The following is a 22995-nucleotide window of genomic DNA, read 5'->3' on the forward strand; positions in this document are numbered from 1 at the left end:
TGGAGCTATGCAAAAAGAAAGCATTTCCGGGAAATATGCACAGAGGTCCCTTGAACTATGGCCAAATAACAATTTGTACATGTATAGAGTAAAACTCGATGAAGCCTGCCAAGAATAACTTCCAAAAAAAGGAAAAACCAGAAAGTTCTAAGACAATTTGCAAAGATCACACAGAGGTGTGACTCTTTCAAGTTCTATCAATGATAGAGAAGAGACATCAATAATTACACAAGCATTCTTTAGAGACTCCAGAGGACCACACCTTTGAAATGGGGATAATTTAGGATTAGAATTACTTTAGAGTTTCCATAAAAGAATTTAAAATCAAGCCTCCACAAGATTACTTACAGGTGGTGTAGATAAAGATAGCTTCCCAGAGCAGGTGGACTCTGACAGTCAGTTTGGATGGAAGTAGCGAATGGGGGAATGATGGGTGAAACTCTTCAGGGAGGGGTACCAGTGTGAGTAAACTCACAGGGGCAGGAAAGCCCAGGGACTACCCCTGAGACAATGAGTGGGACTTGGGCAGCAGTATTATATGGTATTAGGCAAATCCAGGACTAGGGTGAGGTGACTGAGGCACTCACCTTGGGTGCAAAAGTTAAGTTGCCATCAAAAACTTTAGTAAACAAGATAAATAATATTATATTATTAAAAAATAAAAATCAATGCAATGTATAATGAATGAAACATCAAAATTTTATACGAAAAAAATTAATTAATTATTCAATAAAGACAAACTTGGAAATGATAAAGATGACAGAATTAGTAAACTGATATTAAATCATATAAAACAAAAATACAAATGATGTATATAATAGATTCAAAGGAACACATGAATATAATGAAGATATAACTCTAAGATATGAAAAAGAAAATGGAAATTCTAGAGTTGAAAAAATATAACTGAAATGAAAATTACACTGTATGAATTTAACAGCAGATTAGATATTACAGGTCATGTAAATATTAGTGAATTTGAAGATGTAGCAATAGAACCTATCCAAATGAACTATGAGACACATCAAGTGATATTATATATATATGATTGAAATACTAAAAAGAAAACAAACAAAAAAAATGAAGGAAAAGTAAAAAATCCAAAATTTTATAAAAATTATGCATCAGCAGATCTAAGAATGTTAATGAATACACAAAAGTAAGTATGAGTATACATACACATGCATATACCCCACAGTAAGGATTACTATAACCAAATTGGTGAAAAATTGAAAAGGAAAAGAAAATTGTAAACATAGCCACAGGAAAAGAAAATACATATTTAGAGAGAAATATATATAAGCAAAAAGCAGACTTCTCACCAGAAAACATGAGACATAGAAAAAAATGAAACAACATATTTTAAATGGTGAAGGAAAACAAGTGTCAACTTAAAATTCATCAAAAATGAAAGGAAGAAGAGATGATGCTGGGAAAAAGGCAGAGTAGGAAGCACAAGGAATCTATCTTCACACCTAGACAACAATTGCACCGGCAGACTCTGCCTGACGTAACTCTTCTGGAAATCTAGAGTATATTAAAGGCTTCCAAATTCCAGAGGAAGGCTTAGATACATATTGGGGTTAATTTCACTCAATCTGAGCTCACAGCACAGTATCAGCTACTCATGACCCACCCCCAGCCGCATGGCAAACAACTGTGTACAGGTTCCTGGAGTAACGTGCACCACAGCTGGTGAGAGCCAGGATGGCAAAAAAGATCCCTTGTATCCCAAATATAGGGGATCTCTGCTCTGGCCTCTGATTGCTACTTCTTGTCACAAAAGGGCAGAGAGCTGGGCAACTATTGTTGTTGAAACTTCTTCCACTGTTGCAAAGCCCTCACCCTCCAAATAAAGTGACTTCCACAAGATTTAAAGGGCCAGCACCCTTTTTACCCTCTTCATTATTTTCCTTTTCCTCTTTTGGAAGCCAGACATTAAAGACTAGCATGTTAAAAACAACTGCATATACGAGGGAAAATGAGAAAGTGGCTATATATGCCCAAGGATAAGATCAGAAAAACCTAACAAAACCTTAAGTTTACACCTCAGCCTGATCCATGGCACAGAGACATCCTACAAATTTCAAATAAAAAACAATAACAAAAAACAGCAAACCCTGGAGAAGGGGGAGAGTCTGATTTCCAGTGTTACCACATTATTAGACTCAAACGTCCAGTTTTCAACCAAAAAAAAAAAAAAAAAAAAAAAAACCACAAGGCATACAGAAGAATCATGAAGGTATGGTGCATTCAAAGAAAAAAAAAAAAAATCAACAGAAACTGTCCATGAAAAAGAGCTGATGTCAGATATACTAGATAAAAGACTTCAAAACAATCATCTTAAAGAAACTCAAAGAACTAAAGAAAGATGTGGATGAAGTCAACAAAACAATGTATGAACAAAATGGAAATATTAATAAAGAGATTTTTAAAACCCTAAAAATAAATCAAAAGGAAATTCTGGAGCTGAAAAGTATAATAAATGAAATGAAAAACTGACTACAGGGATTCAAAGGCAGATTTAAACAGAGAGAAGAATCAGTGAACTGAAAGATAGGACAATAGAACTTAACTGAGCCTGAGAAACAATAAAAAAAGATGGTAGAAAAGTTAACAGAATCTAAGAGATACCCTTACACCAAAGCCAGACAAACACACTGCAAGAAAAGAAAACCACAGATCAATATCCCTTATGAACATTGATGCAGAAATCCTCAACAAATTATTAGCAAACAGAATTGAGCAGTGTATTACATGACCAAGTGGGATTTATACCCAAAATGCAAGAATGTTTCAACAGAACAAAATCCATCAATGTAGAGGAGATCAAGATGGCAGAGTAGGACATAAGGCTCACCTCCCCTTACAAATATATCAAAAATCTATCTACATCTGGAACAATTCTCACAGAATACCCACAGAAAACTGGCAAAAGATCTCATACAAAAAGCTGCAAGAAAGAGCCCTACATAACTGGGTAGAATGAAGGGAAAATAGAAAAGAAGAGGAATCAGGATGGGTCCTGCAGCCTAGGAGGGAGCTGTGAAAGAGGCAATGTTCAACCACCCTGGGAACTTCCTTCACCAGCTGGGAGGTCCCTGGGATGGATAGGGAACTGCAGGCCTGGAATTTTCCCAAGAGGAGTATGCCCAGGCTGGCTTGCTGCCAAGCAGGAAAGAGAGGGACAAGCACTGATAGCTGCCATGTTGCCACATTTTCCAGCCTGGGGTCAATTGGTGTGCACAGCACCTGGGTGCTGAAATTCAGGCTTCAGCAGATAGGAATGGGGAGAGGACTTGGTTTGGCCTAGAGTGTGGTCCAGGCTGCAATTGGGGGTGCCCACAAGATGGAGGCTGATCCACATAGGAGCCCCATTATCAACATGAAGGGTGGGCATGGGCCCACCATAGAAGCCTCATTGTCATAGTGCTCATGACCAGGTGTGGCTCAGGCCAATGCACACACCAGGACTGACCTCCAAGTGGACTGTCGGCATTCCCGCAGCAGGGCAGTTTCCACAGGCTTTGGGAGCTCACCCTTTGTGAGTGCACACAGGTTGAAAGTAAGTGGGGCTGAAGCACTAGTTGATTATCAGCGTTCCTGCAGCAGAGACAGATCCATGGGTTGTGATCTGTCACAGAGTCACACGTCCCAATTGACAGCCCCTGGGGAAGTACACACAGAAGAACCTTTCCAAGAAGGAGTGCTCCAGCCCAGCCTACCTCACACTGCAATTTAGAACCAGATCTGGGGCTTCTATTCCCAACAACTAAGTAGGAGATCCTGCCTTTGAAAGTGCTGTGATAACCACAGAGCAAAGAGGAGGCTCCACTCAACATCCAGTGCAGGTTCTTCTTGGTGTTATCACAACACCAAACACACCCCTTATAAAAGGAATGATAGCCAGCATACACTGAGGAAAGACATGGCAGACATCCATACCAAATACAGCCTTCACACAAAAAATACTGGATGCACACAATATACACAGGGATGCTCCCACATAAAAATAGCCTTTCAAAACCATAGTAGATAACTGTTTCTCCTAAACTCAGAGTCAGAGCAATAGAAGTAAGATGAAAAAGCAGAGGAACTACTCCCAATTAAAATAACAAGAGAAACCCCCTGAAAGAACAAACAATGAAACAGACCTGACCAGTCTACTGGACCCTGAGCTCAAAAAGAAGGTAATAAAAATGCTAAAGGAACTAAGAAAGATTATCAATAGAACTGCAGATCACTGTAACAAGGAACTAGAAACCATAAAGTGGAGTCAGTCAAAATTAGATAACTCAACTGCTGAGATTAAAAGCGAGCTACAGGCAATAAATAGCAAACGAAATAACGCAGAAGAACAAATAAGTGATCTGGGAGACAGAATAACAGAAATTACACAGTTGAAACAGCAGACAGAAAGACAAATGAAAAAAAAAAAAGAAAGCAACATACAAGGTATATGGAATAATATAAAGCTTTATATATACATACACATATATAAAAGAATGAATCTCTATGCTGTACACCAGAAATAAATACATTATAAACCGACTGCACTTCAATTAAAAAAAAGAATTTATGTAACATAATTTTTCCATTCTTTATTTTTAACCTATCTATATCATTATATTTAAGATGAATTTCTTCATCATATATCAGTGTCTTTTTAAAATCTATTTTGCCATCTCTTGTAATTGGTATATTTAGGTCACTTGCATTTAATATATTTATTAATGTTATGATTTAAATCTGCCATTTTAATATTAGTTTTATATTTGTTCCCTCTGATCTTGTTTCTCTGTTTTCTCTTCTAGCTTTCCTTTTTAGTTATTTGAACCCCTTTTTTTTTTACCTACAGTGTTTTTTAGTATTTCTCCTTGCATAATTTTTGGTGTAGTTGTCCTAAAAATTATAATAAATATAACTTATTACATTCTACTAGTGTCAACATTCTACCACTTCAAGCAGAATGTAAAAAACTGAGCACTTTCTTGGTCCCTTTACCCTATCCACTTCCTTTATGATAGAGATGCCTTAAATTCTCAAAATGTATTGAAACCAGTATCAGACAATGTTATGATTTTTGCTTTTAATCATAAAACATAATTTTTAAACTCTGAAGGAGTAAAATTGTCCATTTTATGTATTTATTTATATATTATACTCTTCACTGCTCTTTCTTTATTCCTGATGTTCCAAGTTGACTTTTCCCCCTTGTTTTATTGAGATATAATCGACAGATAAACATTGTATTAGTTTCAGGTGTACAACATAATGACCTGATACATACATATAAGTTTACTTTGCAAATTATTTTCTTTTGTCTTTTTTCTTTTATTTCCATTTGGTTCTACCTTATTGCATCTATTTCTTTACTAAGACTTTCTAATTTTTCACTCATTTTATGAATATTCATAATTGTCAAATACATTTTATAATAGTTGCTTTAAATTTTTAGATAATTCCAATATCTGTTCCTCTTGGTGATGACATCTATTGATAGCCTTTTCTCATTCAAGCTGAGATTTTTGTAGGTTTTGGTATGATAGGAACTTTGGATTACATCCCAGGCATTTGAAGTATTACGATATTCTGGTTCATATTTAAATCTATTTTAGCAGTAATCAACATGTTCAGTTTCAGAACACATGTCCTGGTCCATGTCTGTGAATTGTGCTTCAAATGCCAATTTAGTTTCCAAAGGTTTTGCAGTGCTTTTCAAGCCTTTACCACTATGTGCTACCCAAAGGTCAATCTAAAACCTGGATGGTATTCCAGACCACAATATTCAGGTATAAAATCTTCTGCTGTGCTGTTTCTATGTGATTTCATGTATAATTTATACAAGGGTCTTCCCAGGACTTTATAAACAGGTCTTAAAAATTCCTTTCTGCAGAATGGCAATTCCTCAGAAAATTAAACATAGAATTATTATGTGATCCAGCAATTTCCACTTCTGGTTACATACCCAAAAGAACTGAAAACAGGGTTTTGAAAAGATATTTGTATACTCATGTTCATAGCAGAATTATTCAAAATAGCCAAGGAAGCAATCCAAATGCCCATCAGGGGATGAACAGATAAGCAAGATGTGGTATATACATACAATGGAATATTATTCAGCCTGAAAAAGTAAGGAAATCCTGCCACATGACACAACATGGATGAACCTTGAGGACATTACGCTAAGTGAAGTAAGACAGTTGCAACAAACAAATACTATAAGATTCCACTTACATGAATAAAAATCACAGAGACATAAAGTAGAATGGTGGCTACCAGGGGTTAAGGGGAAAAGGAAAAGAGGAGTTGTTTAATTGATATAGAGTTTCAGATTTGCAAGATGAAAAGTTCTAGAAATCTGTTTAACAACAATATGAATATACTTAACATTACTAACTATACATTTAAAAATGGTTATGATGGTAATTTTATATTACGTGTTTTTAACACAATTTTCAACAAGGCAAAAAAGGAAGGAAATTCTGACATATGCTATAATACAAATGAACCTTGCTTGACATTATGCTAAGTGAAATGAGCCAAACACAAAAGGTCAAATATTGTACAATTCTACTTATAAAAGATAACAAGAGTAGTCAAATTCATAGAGACAAAAAATAGAATGGTGGTTGCCATGGCTTGGGTGGAGAGGAGATCAAGGAGTTACTACATAATAGGTACCAAGTTTCAGTTTCAGAAGATGAAAAAGTTCTTGAGATGGATGGTGATGGCCATAGCAAGACAAGGTGAATGTACTTAATACCATTGAACTGTATAACTACGATGTCTAAAACTGTAAACTTTTTTCAGTTTATTTTACCACAAGGAATAAAGGACTTTCTCTAGAAAACTCCCTCAATAATTCTCTTCTCAGCCTCTAGCTGGGGGAGAAAGGAGAGGGGTACCACCTCTTAAATGAAGGCAGAAATGGAAGACAGGGATCTGCCCATTGTCTCTGGGGCCACAGCCCAAGGTGAGGGTCGGGGGTGACTTTTGTGCAGTGTTCACCTGAGTAGGACTGACATAAAACATTTATACCCTGTTGGGCTACCTTCTCCCAGTCCTTTGGCTAGAAACAGCAGATTTTTGTAGGGGCTTCTTGTGTGTGTGTGTGCAGCTATAGGTGTTTCTGGGTTTCAGATCTCTCCAGAGATTCACACCAGGATATACAAGGGAATAAAACAAAACAAAAATAAAACAACAACAAGGAACTCACACCCTATTAATTAGTTTCTTCAACCTTAAAAAACCCAGGCAGTTCATCTTTTCATCACCTTTCAATGTCTTCTATCATTGCACTATGAATTTTGTCTTTTTTAATTTTTTAATCTTTTTGTAAATCTTGGAGAGAATAAAGTGAAATGTACTTTATCCACTTCATCTGGAACAGACATTCCAGTAACTGCTACTTTTGCACTCCCCAAGGTTCTATATTAACTCTTTTAGTAGTTAACCACATTTTACTACTTAGTAATTCTTGATATTACATTTCCCTGTTCTAGTAACTGCTGTGGTTTTGGTGTCCTGACTGAACGATGACTGATAAGCAATTTTTGTTAATGATGAAGCCTAGTGCTATGACCATCAATGTGGATGGTGGAGGTATGTAGAGGAGTCAATCAGTGGAAATGAAGACGTAGAGAAACTAGGGTTGGGAGGATCATCTACACTGAAGTTGAAATCACAGAAGTATGAGAAGAGAGAATAACAATGTGTCAGAATCTTGTTGGCTCAGCACCATTACTGCATTATGCCATGACTGCCAGGCACCCAGAAGCTCTGACAGAACATCCAGTTTCAGTCCTGATTCAAATATGCTGCATGGAACAGTTGTCATTGTTGGGTAATGTCAAGAATCCGTCTTGGGTCAGGGAATCTAGTTCTATCCTGGTTTTACTGTGTGCCTAGGGCCTTATGTCCTTACCAATACATTTCCTTTCTTTGAATCCAGATTCAAACCACTCATTGTGACACAGGATGTTCATTTCTTCTCTGTTTGCCTCACAGAATGGCTGTGAAGGGAGTAGTACACACCACATTCACTACCACAGCCATGCTACAGTCCACTTCTGCTTCCAGCTTTTCTAATTCCGGCTGCTCAGGTACATAGATTATACAGAAAAGCATGTCTTTTTGTCCTCACCCCTGCTCTGATCCAAGTCTTCCTTTGTTTTCCCCTCGACACTGCTATAGTCTACAACCCAGACAATTCTCCCTCGCATTTGCTAGATGAGTCTTTCTAAAACAACAGGTAATCTGCCCTCAAAAACCCATCATGGATGCCCATCACACATTTCGGGATCTCCACGATCCAGTCTCAGTAAGTCCTGCAGCCACATTCCCCCTCACACAGCTCTCTCTCGTCTTCAAAGCGTATTACTTTCGCCATCCACGCCTGTTAGCTCACTGATCTACAAACTTGTTACTTCTCACTTAGATGCCTTTGAATGAGCTGTTGCCTCTGCCCCAGTTACCCTCTTTCCCCATCTCTGCTTGGTAAAATATTTTTCCTTCAAGGCTCAACCCAAACACAGTTCTGAGCACACAGATCTTTTTCACAGAGTAGGAGATGGCTTTTTCCTCCTCCACTGAGGTTCCACTGCGTTTGCCTTACTCTTCTCCAGAAGGCAAATAGTCTTCGACTGTGGATGTGTAAATATGCCATGTCTCCTTCACTGGCTGGGAAGAACTCTTAGGCAGGACTCTATCTTACTCATTTGCCTCTCCCCTGTACTCAGAAGAAGGCCTGGAAAATAGTAGCTGCCCAGGGAATGTTAGTTAAATACATTGCTAAGGTGGGGCAGGGGGACAAGCTGTACACATGTTTACAGTGGGGAGAAATTTGAATTCTATGTGGAGACTATACAGAGTATGCATGGTTTATGAGCCCGTGACTGAGCATGTAGGGGTACAGATGTACAGTCTGTAAAGGAGAAGTGGTTCATGTATGTGTGCGATGTGCAGATGTCCCACGTGAACATGGGGGAAACTCCCCAGGGCTTGCCCTCTCTACAACTGGGGCCAGGCTGGAGTCCTCCAGGGCACTGGTCTTCCCTCCTCCCACCCTGGCCCCTTCTTTCCTACCTTATATGCACATCACTCTCTAGGCCAAAGGCTCCATGTTCAACAGCTTTCTCAAAGGACATCATGGTATTCTCAGGCCCCAGCTGTGGAAGACAAGGACATCGGGCCCTTAATCCAGAGTCTTGGCTGTCAACGTCCCTTTTAGGGTAGAGAGGGAGCCCAGTAATGAAAGGGCTTTTAGAGCAAAGTTTGGCTCCACTGGCTCTTTCTCCAAAGAACCTGCCTACATTCTCCTTTACCCAATCTGATTTGGGATCTGCTCATCTGAGGCAATGTCACTGGGCAAAATAAAGAGAAATGGACTGAGAATTATAATTGATTTGAGAATTATTTACATATATATGTAATTATATAATTGAGAAATATAAACAAGAGAAACAGATCTGGGTTCAAGTCCAATCTCTGCATTTAACTCCGTATCCTTGTCATCTCCAGCCCAACCCTTTACTTCTCTAGGGGTTCCTATGGTTCTTATGTGCCCTTCTCTCACCCATACACCCATGCACAACTGCATGCACCACGTCCATCATGCTCAGACCTACCATGGGTGCACCTCTATGTCCAAAGAAGCTCGGCTTGGGCCCCAATTTGTCCTTCTCTTGAATGCAGGGAGAATAATTCCCGAATGGCATCACATAGAGACACAAAAGGATAAGGAAAAAGGGCAATCCAACAGCCACTTGAAGAGCTGAAGAAGTTGGAAGGAGGGGAAAGTTACAAATAAAGAAAAAGAGAAATGGAGAACCATCCCAAGCAAATAACAGTCAGTAAATACCCAGTCCATGGGTTCACTGAATCTGTGGACTCACTGATCTACTCTCAATTTCTGTCACATCCCCACATACTTTCAGTGATTTGAAAGCATAGGACTATCCAAATAAAAGTATTATTATTGAGTCAATATTACTGCAAATACAAATTTACAAGTGAATAAACTGTACATGAGATGGGAAAGAAAGCAAGGAGGGGGAACATTAAGGAATACCCTCTCAAAAGGAGTAGTTTGATGGTTCTGAGAAAGCTCTGAAGTCCTTAAGGATCAGCCTAAAATACCCCTGTGTTTAAGGCAGTGAGGTATAGTGGAGGGACCACTATTTGACAGAAATCTGAGTTCAAAGCCAGACTCTACCACTTTCTAATTGTGTGACTAAGGACATGTTGCTTAACCTCTCTGAGTCTTTCTTTTCTTCATTCTGAAAAAAGGAGCTAACCTACTAATAACATCTACCTCACAGAGTTGACATGACAGTGCTGGCTCATCAGAGGTACTCAATAAATACTAGGTATTTCTCCCTCACTCCCTTTCCTTTCCCCCTTCCCTTTCCCTTTCTCCCCCCCCCCCCCCACCTCTTTCTCTCACTCACACACATACACACACAAACACACATAAAGCCTGACCATGGTACTTGTTATCACTGACCATTCCCCCAAAACGTACTTATTTAGACCTCTGAGGATTTTATCCATTTGTACATTTTTAAGTTACTACCTATGCTTCAGTAACTTTCAAATCTAGATCTCCGGTTCTAACCTCTTAAATTCATGAGTATATTATATATCTTGTCTCTTTTTCCCTTGTAACATGTCATCTGGTGTCTTCTGATTCTAGCTAAAATTTAGGAAATGAAAAAGAAAAGAGTTCATTATTGTCCCCATTAGGCTCTTGTCCCAGAAACATTTCTTAAAAATCATGCTCCACGTATACACACACACGTGTACAAACACACAACGGCAACACTACCAATCGAGTCCTTCTCTTGCCTGCATCCTTATACAAGTCAGGAAGCCTTGTTTAACCAGTAGTGAAAAAGAGAGACAGAGAGAGAAGATCCTACTGGTTTCTCAATAGGGGGGCTGAGAGCTACCTCCATTCTCAAAACATTGTGGTGTACAGCTCTGATCCTCTGTTGTTTCCATGATATTAGGGCAAAAAATGGAGAGGAAACCAGTGGCAGAAGTAGACATTTCTCATTCTGCTGGGAGTCCCAGGTGTGACACGGATTCACGGGGGGCCTGTTTTGAAGTACTAAGATGTAACCAGGGATAACTGTACCTGGTTCATTAGTTGAAACTAGTAATTCAATACAAACTGAAAGAACTGTGACTTGTGCCAACACTGGTCAAATAAAATTAAAACTGCCTCTACCCTCCTCTCAACCATTCCAATCCATCCCCAGACACTCAATGTGTAACAATAGAAAGTTTTTTTTTTTTTCTAGAAGGAGAATGCCACTTTAGAAGAAAGAAATGCTATGACAGGCTGTGTAGGGCTGTGAGTTTGACCAGAAGGAGCATGCCTGAGTAACAAGGGAATGAATTTCAAAGAGGTATAGTGCTGGCAACCTGCCAAGATTCTTCTGCTCAGTGAAGTACATAAACTAAAGCCAGAGCTGAAAGGATCAGGCAAGGTTCCACTCACAGGACATACCTTCTCCTTCCAAATGAATCAAGTAGAAGGCCACAGGCCAGGAAAGGAGAACCATCACAGATATGCTGCTCAGGTGTAGGTAGGGAGCATACACCTGGGAGAAAACCAAAAGTCAGGCTGAACACATCTGGATGGATAGTATTAGAACTAAGGATGATGCTTACCTTTAGTGAGAGCCCAATGGTGAGCCATCTGTCTTTCCAGTAAGTGCATAAAAGCCAGAAAAAAAACGAGCATATCAGAATCACTAGCAGAATCAGAATCTGGGGAAAGAAAAAGAATTCCTGACTTCTAAGCACTAATCTTGGATTAGAACTGTCATTGGGAAAAGTATGTGTATCCCTACAGTGTCAGGGCCCTCATTTCCTCATCCTTTTAATCTAACTATCCTACAAATCCTCAGTATCAGATGGATCCAATAATTTATTTACCTCTTTGGTCCCAAGTCTTTGTTGTGCAACATGGATAGAGAAAAATTACACAGCTATGTAGTCTGATGCCATTACTAATTTATTATCTCCAGTTTCAGCTGGTCCCTCAACACTGCTGGGTATCTCTCAGTTTCAACAATGGCCTTTAAATACTCACTACTTTTTTATATGACTCAATACAGTCACAAGTAAATAATATTCTGTAATTGCTTTTTCAGTGTATGTTTTCCCCAACCATAAGCTTCAAAATGTCAAGGACAGTATTTATTTATAATTGTATCTTCACTGCCCTGCAGAATGTCTGACACATAGTAAACATCCAATAAATATTTGTTGAACAGATGAAAAAAATGTGTTGGCCAGAACACTTTTTAATATAATTTTTAAATTTTACATTCATTACTTATTCAAAACATTCTTCTTTTTCTTTTAACATTTTTTATTGATTTATAATCATTTTACATCAAAACATTCTTTAGCTTGTTTTATTTTTAAAAATTTTTTATTGAAGTATAGTTGATTTACAATGTGCTAGTTTCAGGCATACAGCAAAGTGACTCAGTTATATACAGCCATATTATATAGATATATATCTTTTTCATATTCTTTTTCTTTATGGTTTACTACAGAATATTAAATATAGTTCCCTGTGCTATATAGTAGGCCCTTGTTATTTATCTATTTTATATATAGTAATTTGTACCTGCTAATTTCAAATTTCTAATTTATCACTCCCCTAACCCCTAATCCCTTTCCCCTTTGGTAACCATAGGTTTGTTTTTTATGTCTGTGAGTTTGTGTCTTTCTAATAAGTTCATTTATATCGTATTTCAGATTCCACATGTAAGTGATATCATATGGTATTTGTCTTTCTCTTTCTGACTTACTTCACTTAGTATGATAATCTCTAGGTCCATCCATGTTGCTGCAAATGGCATTATTTTACTCTTTTTTATAGCTGAGTAGTATACCCTGGTATATAATTATACCACATCTTCTTTATCCATTCATCTGTCGATGGACGCTTAGGTTGCTTCCACATTTTGGCTATTGTAAATAATGCTGCTATGAACATTGGCGTAGATGTGCCTTTTCAAATTACAGTTTTCTCTGGATATATGCCCAGGAGTGGGATTGCTGGATCACATGGTAACTCAATTTTTATGTTTTTAAGGAACCTCCAGACTGTTTTCTATAGTGGCTGCACCAATTTACATTTCCTCCAGCAATACAAAAGGGTTCTCTTTCCTCCATACCCTGGCCAAACTTTTTAATGATGTCCATTCCAATTGGTGTGAGGTAATACCTCATTGTAGCTTTGATATGCATTTCTCTATTAGCAATGTTGAGCAACGTTTGGCCAGAACACTATTTACTTTATAGAGAAAGAACATTAAGACCAAGAACATACAACTTTAACCTTTTCCCCTTCTAATGTAGTTTTTCTACATTTGCGTTGCCCTCTAGAGAGGGCTTGGTTCCCTCCCTTCCATAACTCTGTATCCACTAAAGTAACTGAATCCATAATTAAATCTCACAAAATAACTCAAGGCATTGCTGCCTTCAATGGTTAACTTTCCCAAACATTTAAGAATGAAGTATTTCCAATCTTTAACAAACTCTTCCAGAGAATAAAAAAGAAGGAACACTCTCTTATGAAGCCAACAAAACACTGATACCCAAACTCAATAAGGACATTACAAGAAAGAAAAGTATAGGCCAATCTCTCCTATACATAAATGTATATAGATGCAAAAATCTTAAATAATCTTTTAGCAGACCAAATGCTTCACAACATAAAGGTTTAATTGTCAAATAAGAGTCACATGAATCTTACCCCACCCCAAACTTTACTAAACGATTTAAAGGATACAGGCAATTATAAGGTACAGACAAAACATTTTCCTCATGGAGAAATGTGATCCTGTCAAATGCAGCTACTCATAAAAAGGTCTTAAATATCTTTAGTATATTTATCAGGAGGTTGGGTTATTAGCATGCTTATGAAGAGTTTTGATTTGAGGTCATTCCTTTCATTCTGAACATCCTAAGTAGGAGAATAGGTTATAGGCCTGGTGTTACCCCTTTCCTTCAAGGTTTATTCTTTGTACACTGAAACTAAAACTCCAAGCCCTACAGAATCTCCCTTGCCAATAGAAGCAATCTCTCTTCCCAAGTCCAATAAGCCTAATCCTTCATGGTTTAAAGCTCCAATTAAGGTAGTCACTTTACAAAGGTATGCCCACTCTTCTCATATTCCATCTGCATCACTTCTCATTGCTGACAGACTCATAACCAGAATTAGATCCCAGAATGCCTCAAGAGATGAAGCCTTTGTTAAATTTATTGACAAAAACCCTGTAGAATATGTGTGGGAATGAATTCTAAGGGTGCTAGACAAGGATAAAAGAACATAATTTTAGGCCTAAAAAATTGATTGACACTTATCAGAGATTCTGAATTCAATATGCCAGAATCCAGATATTATACATCTTGAAGTAGTTCTAACTGTTTCATTTTCTGAAACCTTGGCTCAGTAGTGGCCTATGCTTGCAAAAATATACAGTGGGGGAAAAGACAGTCTCTTCAATAACTGGTGTGAATAAAAATAGTTAACCACATGTAAAAGAATGCAATTAGAACATTTTCTCACACCATATATAAAAATTAACTCAAAACAGATTAAAGACCTAAATGTAAGGCTGGAAATCATAAACTCCTAGAAAAAAACATAGGCATGATACACTCTTTGACTTAAGTCTGAGCAATATTTTTTTAGATCTGTCTCCTCGGACAAAGGAAACAAAAGCAAAAATAAATGAGGGAGGCCTAAACAAACTTAAAAGCTTCTGTACAGCAAAGGAAACCATCAACAAAATAAAAAGACAACCTACTGACTGAGAAAAGATATTTAGAAATGATATGCCTGATAAGGGGCTAATATTCAAAATATTTAAAGAGCTCATACAATTCAATATTAAAAAAAAAAAAACTCCAAACAACCCAATTTAAAAATGGATAGAAGATCTGAATAGACATTTTTCCAAAGAATACATAACAGACAGCCAACAGGCACATGAAAAGATGCTCAATTAATCATCAAGAAAATGCAAATCAAAACCACAATGAGATATCACCTTACACCTGTCAGAATGGCTATCATCAAAAACACAACAAATAATAAATGTTGGTGATGATATGGAGAAAAAGGAACCCAAGTACACTGTTGGTGGGAATGTAAATTACTATAACCACTATGGAAAACAGTATGGAGGTCCTCAAAAAATTAAAAGTAGAACTACCATATGATCCAGCAATTTCATTCCTGAGTATGTATCTGAAGAAAATGAAAACACTAATTTGAAAGGATATATGCACCCCAATGTTCATAGCAGCATTATTTACAATAGCCAAGATATGGAAACAACCTACATGCTCATCAACAGATGAATGGACAAAGAAGGTATGGTATGTGTGTGTATATGTATATGTATATATACACAATGGAATATTGCTCAACCATAAAAAAGAATGAAACTTTGTCATTTGCAACAAGATGGATGAACCAGAGGATACGTTTAGTAAAGCTAGTCGGATGGAGAAAGACAAATACTGTATATTTTCACTTATATGTAAAATCTAAAAAATAAAAATAAAACAAACAAATGAATGTAACAGAAACACTCACACAGACTAGTGGTTACCAGTAGGAAAGGGGTGGGGGGAGGGTCTAGATAGGGGAAGGGGATTAAGAGGTAGAAACTACTAGATATAAAATAAGTAAGATACAAAGATGTAGTGTACAACATAGGGAATACAGCCAATATTTTATAATAATTTTTAATGAAGTATAACCTATCAACATATAGAATCACTGTTACATACCTAAAACTAATATAATATTATAAACCAACTATACTTCAATTTTTCAAAAGTGGCCAATGCTTAATAAACTTGGGATGCCAGCAAGTTTTTGGTGTAATACCAAAGAAAGAATGCAAAGATTTTGTGAGAAAAGGTTGCTAGAACTCTATCACCTACGATCAGCTAACCCACTCCATATCATGTTTCATGGGAGGTCAGAGGACAGTGAAAATACACTGTTAAGGAAAATTTGAACATCCATGAAAAGCACTGTAGTGTCTATCCTGTTTGTCATTAAAGGTGAGAGATACTGCCACTGCAACCGCCTTCCTGATTTCAAAGGCAATGATGAGATCCTGCTGTGGCAGAGGCCAAGTAGCAGCACTCACTGCCAGAGGCAAGGTGGGCATGGTTTCTATAACAGGCAGAAGCCTGGAATGGTAATCTGAATGATTTAACCACTGGGTTATAACTTGGTATTAACTAACTGATCATAGTGTCCCAGTTCCAAAATAGATGGTGATTTCAATAAGGCCTATTCATGCACTTCCCAATCTAAAGTCTTTCCCTATAAGTTCTTACAACTTCAATTTCCATTTATTCTTATAATTCTTAAATTTATATTTCTAGTACATACTTCTCATTTGGGTAAGAAGAAATTTAAGGCGACCACTCAAAGTCTGGCATGCTGTGGGATTTAAGGAAACACAAGGAATGGTATCAAAACCATGCCTGAAAAAGTCCATAAATAGCAAGAGGCTGTGGCTGGAGATGCTCATCCCATGGCAGAAAAAAACAAGGGAGGCTATGCTGAAAATACACTATGTGTCCTTAGATGTTGGGGCAATGATGCCTGCTTTCTGGGACCAGACTCGGATCCTTTGGGAGAAATCATACTAGTGTAATTTTAGAGGGCTCCAAACTGAGGGATAGTCAAAAAGGACTTCCTCAGAGCAATTTCAGCAGGTAGAGGAAGACAGGCATTGACTCCACCAAGGGAGTTACACTCAAGGTTCTCAGCAGAAGGGTGTCTGAATATATACACAGAAAAATCAGTGCAGTAAAGAACCAAAAACTGTGCATTTACCTGGTTCTGATGGAATCAACCCCAGTGGACCCTCGTGCCCCTCCTTGCGGGACTGTGTTCTTTTTTCCTAACTCCCCTTCCCCTGGACCCTATCTGGTGGAAGAAAGGTAAAAGGACAATCATGCTCTCTCCATGCGGCACTACAGTCCTGGATCATGTGAAAATAGGGGAAGGGAAAATTCTCATAAAGTTGAAGTTTGGTTTATTACAACGAACTGAAATTTTTAATGACTGAAATGAGAATGTTCTTGTGACTAGAAAGGACTGGGAAAATAATGGAGCCTACCTAAGATTTTATGGGGATGGAAAGAACAGAGTCACAGAATAAGTTTAACGAGGAGTGGTGAGAAAAAAAATTAAGTTTGGGTTCAGCTTCTTCAGTAAGTCAGTTATATCTGTTAGCAGTTTAATGATGAAACAGTTTAAGCAGATCCCTTCTTTCTAAGGAAGACCAAAAAAAAAAAAAAAAGGGTTGGGGGGGACTCTGTATTTAACACTGAGTGCCAAAGAGGCACATTCAATCCCCATCTAAGGTCTCCTATGAACATTCAGATGTCCTACCTTATGACACCAGTGCAGGTGTAGTTTAATCCCTTCCCAACACAACAAAAATCCAAGTACCTGATAAAAAAAAAAAAAAAAGGAAAGGAAAAAGAGATTATTCTGAAATTACCAAGATGCTACCCAAAATACTGTGCTGGAACTAAAAATTCCTTTCATAGTCTGGAACTACATTCACTTCTTGCTACACCTGCACTTTCATCCTTGGGGAATTTGCCATGCTGTTCCTCAGCCTAAAAAGCTGTCCTTCCCCATGCCACTCACCATTCAAAGCCATTCAAATGTCACCTCCTGCTTGTAACTTTCACCAGCAACCCCAGGAAGAATTTATTATCATCAACTCTGGGATTTCATAACAATCAGCGCACTGATATCCTTCCTGTGTCCCTACCAATTTCTTTTCCTGTGATGGACCTTATTCCTGATATTACTTATAACCACTTGTGAGAGAACAGAGGTCAGGGACCAGGCATTCCAGGGTCATTTAAAAGTTCTTTCTTGAGGAACCAGTGCCACTGTTACACTGTTGCTAACACTGGCATTTAGTCAATGTATCTTGGATAGATTTGAGTCTAAATCTAGCCAGTCACCAAGTCAGTGTGTAGACAGAAACTGAGAACAGGAGTTCTCAGATGCTTAGGATGTTAATTAGTTTGGTAAAATGTAGTTCACACTTGTATTTCCATATCAGACAGGTTAACACACAAGCTAATTTGTAAGGCCCTGAAAGACTGATTCATTTCATAGTTGAAATGAAATGAATAGTTCATTGTGTAAATGCAATGCCACGTGAAGCTGTGGGTGTTTAAAATGACAATACTGAGGGAACCAGAAAATAAGCTACGAGACAGGGGAAGAGAAAAGATGTTCTGCCATCTTTTCAAAGGGTCAAAGTGGTAAGAAACATCCTCTAACAGCACAAGTCTTTTTTCCTTCATCTATAGCTCATGCCTAATATTCAAGTGGCTGATGTAAACACCAACTCTACTAAGAGTGATCTGAAGTTCTGAGGGCTCCCAGCACCAATTGGGAACCATACCACAGAAAGGAGCACAGCATGACGTTACCCAGGAAGGGTGAGGGAGATGTGGAAAACATTACTCACAAACAGCAATGATGTGTAGGTAGCCAGGATCCCAAATAAACTCAGCAAGACAATGGACCAGAAGAACCAGACTCCTATACCTAGAAAAACGACCCTGCAAAAATGTGTTTCAATCCTTAAAATACAGTAAAAATTGGCAGCATCTGTGTCAATGATCAAGGACAAGACTGGACTAAAGGAAACATAAGAAAACAGAGGGATAAGATGAGAAGTAATTTGGGAACAGATGTGCAAAGACCTTTGGAAATATTTGAGAAGTTTTAACTTTGTCCTCCAGGCAACTGTGGTGTGTGTACTCTAATGGGGTTCTGTATAAGTTCCATGGGTTTTTTTTAAGTTATTAGAATATATACTTCAAAATTATATTCCCTTTGAAAAAAAACAATATACTACTGGAATGCCAAAAGAGAAAAAGCCCACTGCCTTAAAAAAACTAATACTTTCCATTTTGGAAGGTTCCTTGCCCATTTGAATGTATGTTTTCTTACATAATTCTCAGCCACCATATTAATTTCTCAATTCTGTGTAAAAAAATTGGCCCTTTTAAAAACAGTCCTGAGGTATTCTATTCCTAAAGTATTTTATGAGGAAAAAACTAAGAATTATTTGCTAAGAGAAGTAGTGCTACACTTTATCTATATATTGTAGATCAATAATTCAGACTCTTCAAGTTAATAGAAATTACTTCCTCTCCATATAACACCTAGAGAAATTGTATTTTAACAATACACATATACCTCAACTTATTGTGCTTCACAGATACCGCATTTTTTACAAGTTGAAGATCTGAGGCAATCCTGCACCAAGAGAGTCTATCGGGATAATTTTTTCAATACCATTTGCTCACTTCATGTCTCTGTGTCATATTTTGGTAATTCGCACAATATTTCAAACTTTATCATTATTATTATATTTGTTATGTGGTCTGTGATCAGTGATCTTTGATGTTCCTACCACCACTTGATGAAGGCTCTGATGATGTTTAGCAAATTTTAGAAATAAAATATTTTTAATTAAGGTATATATATTGTTTTTTGAGAAGCAATGCTATTGCACACTTAACAGACTACAGTATATAGTATAAACATAACTTTTATGGGAAACCAAAAAATTTGTGTAGCTCGCTTGATTGCAATAATCACTTTATTGCCATGGTCTGGAATTGAACTCCTAATATCTCTAAGGTATGCCTGTATAAAATATAGATTAGCAAACATATAACCACATTACAAATAAGAAAGTAAATTCTCTTTGGTCAGTGACTACACACACCAAGAAGAAACAGGCAAACAGCCATCCTAGCTAGAGCTATCCCAGATTGAGATACCAAGAGTACTCTGTAAAAGATGAGCTCACAATTAGGAATCAGAAAACAAGTAAGGAATGTCAACAAATTAACCCAATAAAGCCAACTAATAGAATAACCTGCACTCAAAAAGTATAATAGAATATCAAGATTACAACAAAATATATTCAAGATCTTCAGAAAAATAAAGGACTCACATCCATGTAACAAGAATAGATGTTTTAAAACAAGCATAGTAATAAATGTTTTAAAACAATGAAATAAAGATCTCAAAAAAAATGCATGATGGACTTATCAGCAGTCTAGATATAGTCAAAGAATTAATCAAACAGCTTAACCAAGAAGTGATAATGACTGCTTTTTTTTAAACATTTTTTATTGAATTATAGTCATTTTACAATGTTGTGTCAAATTCCAGTGTAGAGCAAAATTTTTAAGTTATACATGAACATACATATATTCACTGTCACATTTGTTTTCACTGTGAGCTACCACAAGATCTTGTGTATATTTCCCTGTGCTATACAGTATAATCTTGTTTATCTATTCTACATATGCTTGTCAGTATCTACAAATTTTGAATTCCCAGTCTATCCCTTCTCTCTCCCCTCCCCCTTGGCAACCACAAGTTTGTATTCTATGTCTATGAGTCTGTTTCTGTTTTGTATTTATGTTCTTTTTTTTTTTTAGATTCCACATATGAGAAATCTCATATGGTATTTTTCTTTCTCTTTCTGGCTTACTTCATTTAGAATGACATTCTCCAGGAACATCCATGTTGCTGCAAATGGCATTATGTTGTCAGTTTTTAGGGCTGAATAGTATTCCATTGTATAAATATACCACCTCTTCTTTATCCAGTCATCTGTTGATGGACATTTAGGCTGTTTCCATGGCTTGGCTATTGTAAATAATGCTGCTATGAACATTGGGGTGCAGGTGTCTTTTTGGAGTAGGGTTCCTTCTGGATATATGCCAAGAGCAGGATTCCTGGGTCATATGCTAAGTCTATTCCTAGTCTTTTGAGAAATCTCCATACTGTTTTCCACAGTGGCTGCACCAAACTGCATTCCCACCAGCAGTGTAGGAGGGTTCCCTTTTCTCCACAGCCTCTCTAGCATTTGTCATTTGTGGACTTTTGAATGATGGCCATTCTGACTGGTGTGAAGTGATACCTCATTGCAGTTTTGATTTGCATTTCTCTGATAATTAGTGATATTGAGCATTTTTCATGTGCCTATTGATCATTTGTATTTCTTCCTTGGAGAATTGCTTGTTTAGGTCTTTTGCCCATTTTTGGATTGGGTTGTTTTGGTTTTTTTCTTATTAAGAATGACTTTGCTTTCTAATTGAGAAAGTTAAGATTTACCATTTAATGGTGCCTCTATATTTTCTAACCATTTCTCTGGTCACATTAGATTTTTTTTAAACTCTCAAGCTACAAGGTCTTCTTTTGTATATTCAATCACATGTAAATATTATTGTTAGCTTAGTTCAACTCAAAACTCTCCCACCAAACTCAGGTGAAGTTCCCACCCACCTGCTGTGTGCTATAGGCAAAGGAAGAATTGTGATATTTTTCTCTTTTCCTCCCCCACTCCTTCTATTTCTTCCTGTCCCATTCACCTGTATTCACTCTAGATGGTGGTAATTGGGGTAACACAAGGAAGCGAGAAGAATGAAAAGGAGTTTGCTTGGATGACTGCCTATATATATAAATGGGAATTGAAAAGGGAAGTCTTTTCCCGGTCATCATTTCTTTAAGCTGGGAATATACACTTACTGATGACTATGCAGTAGGCTCACTCTACATGGATTATCCAATTAAGGCTTCTTCTGACACAGTATTTTCAAGCAGTTTTCTCTCTGCTCCAGGTCATTGTTTTGCATCCCTCTAACAGCATAATCGCACTGCCCTTTTGAATAAAGTTCTCATTCAACAGAGACAGTGCTCTTGGAGCAGCCTGCTCAATGAAACCTTCTAATCTAAATTCATATTCTCTGTACTAACATTTAAAGAAAATTCCCAGGACCCCTTCCCTGCTTTCCCATAGCTGCAAGATGTAGCTTTCTTGCATCTTCCCCCAATACATATCCTATATACCTCAATGCTTTATATCAGGAGAACCAATTGTCAGCTGACAGTAACTCTGAGGGAAAAAAAAGACACATATTGATGAGGCACTGGGTACATAGCAAGGAATGAGGAGACAAGTCCAACCTCACAACACATATGAGGGAAAAATGAGAAGTGACAGTTACTCCGTCAAAAATTCTGCTTAACCTCTCTTGAGCTAAGGGGAACAACTAGAAAAACGAGATGATTTTTTTTTTTAAATCTAAATCAAGGCATTAGAGAGTCACCAGGCAGTGAAGAACTATGGAACCAACATCCAAATAAGAGAGGAAATCCAGAGACATAACTTGACACTTGGAATCATTTTTCTCTAGAAGAAATAGCTGAGATATAGGAAAGAGGGGTTCCTGTATCTCACATAGATAGGAAGACAAAAGGGGTAAGGGGTAATCTGGTAAACACTATAGACTTTGACGTGGGACCTTTGAGGGCTACATTCTAGAAGTAAGCACAAACTGGAAATAGACTGCTTTTGGGGGACTGAATCTTAGCTTTGAACCATCTAAATATGTGAAATTGGATTAAGGGGGCTAGGATTTGCTAATATCCCTAGTTACATGTAAGAGTAATTCTCTGAGAAGATATACTATAATTCAAGGTCTCGAATTACCTATACAACTTTTTATATACAATGCCAGGCACTCAAGCAAAACAATCTGGCACACTAGGAGAGGAGACCACATAATGAATGCCAAAAGAAACAGTGGAAAACATAAAAACAACTTCAGTAAATCTAGATAATACAGGTATCAGACAGACTTCTAAATAACTACCTTGAAAATTTTTCGACTGGGATAAAACTAGGAATTTCAGTAGAGAACTATTAACAAGAGGACTAATTAATAATTCTAGAAAGGAAAATAGAGCAATAAAAATTAAGAACTCAGTGAATGGATTTAACAGCAGGTAAAACAGAGCCAAAAGAAATTTGCTAAATAAAAGACAGGTCAGAAAAAATACCAAGAATGAAACAAAGACACATGAAAAAA

At 37.4% G+C, this 22995-nt stretch overlaps 1 protein-coding gene across 1 annotated transcript in view; it reads right to left on the reverse strand.

Moving 5' to 3' along the window:
• Positions 1-22995, reverse strand: part of LOC105098274 (glycerophosphodiester phosphodiesterase domain-containing protein 4) — a 29875-nt gene that overhangs the window by 1103 nt on the left and 5777 nt on the right. Inside the window, exons 2-4 of the mRNA XM_031460420.2 lie at positions 11516-11609; positions 9630-9775; positions 9088-9170 (exon numbers count right to left, since the gene is read on the reverse strand). Of these exons, the coding sequence (XP_031316280.2) occupies positions 9088-9170; positions 9630-9775; positions 11516-11570 (284 nt within the window). The 5' untranslated portion in view covers positions 11571-11609. The remainder of the gene's footprint in view (positions 1-9087; positions 9171-9629; positions 9776-11515; positions 11610-22995) is intronic.

This window comes from Camelus dromedarius, chromosome 12 (genome assembly GCF_036321535.1).
Source record: "Camelus dromedarius isolate mCamDro1 chromosome 12, mCamDro1.pat, whole genome shotgun sequence".
In the NCBI taxonomy this organism is placed as follows: Eukaryota; Metazoa; Chordata; class Mammalia; order Artiodactyla; family Camelidae; genus Camelus; species Camelus dromedarius.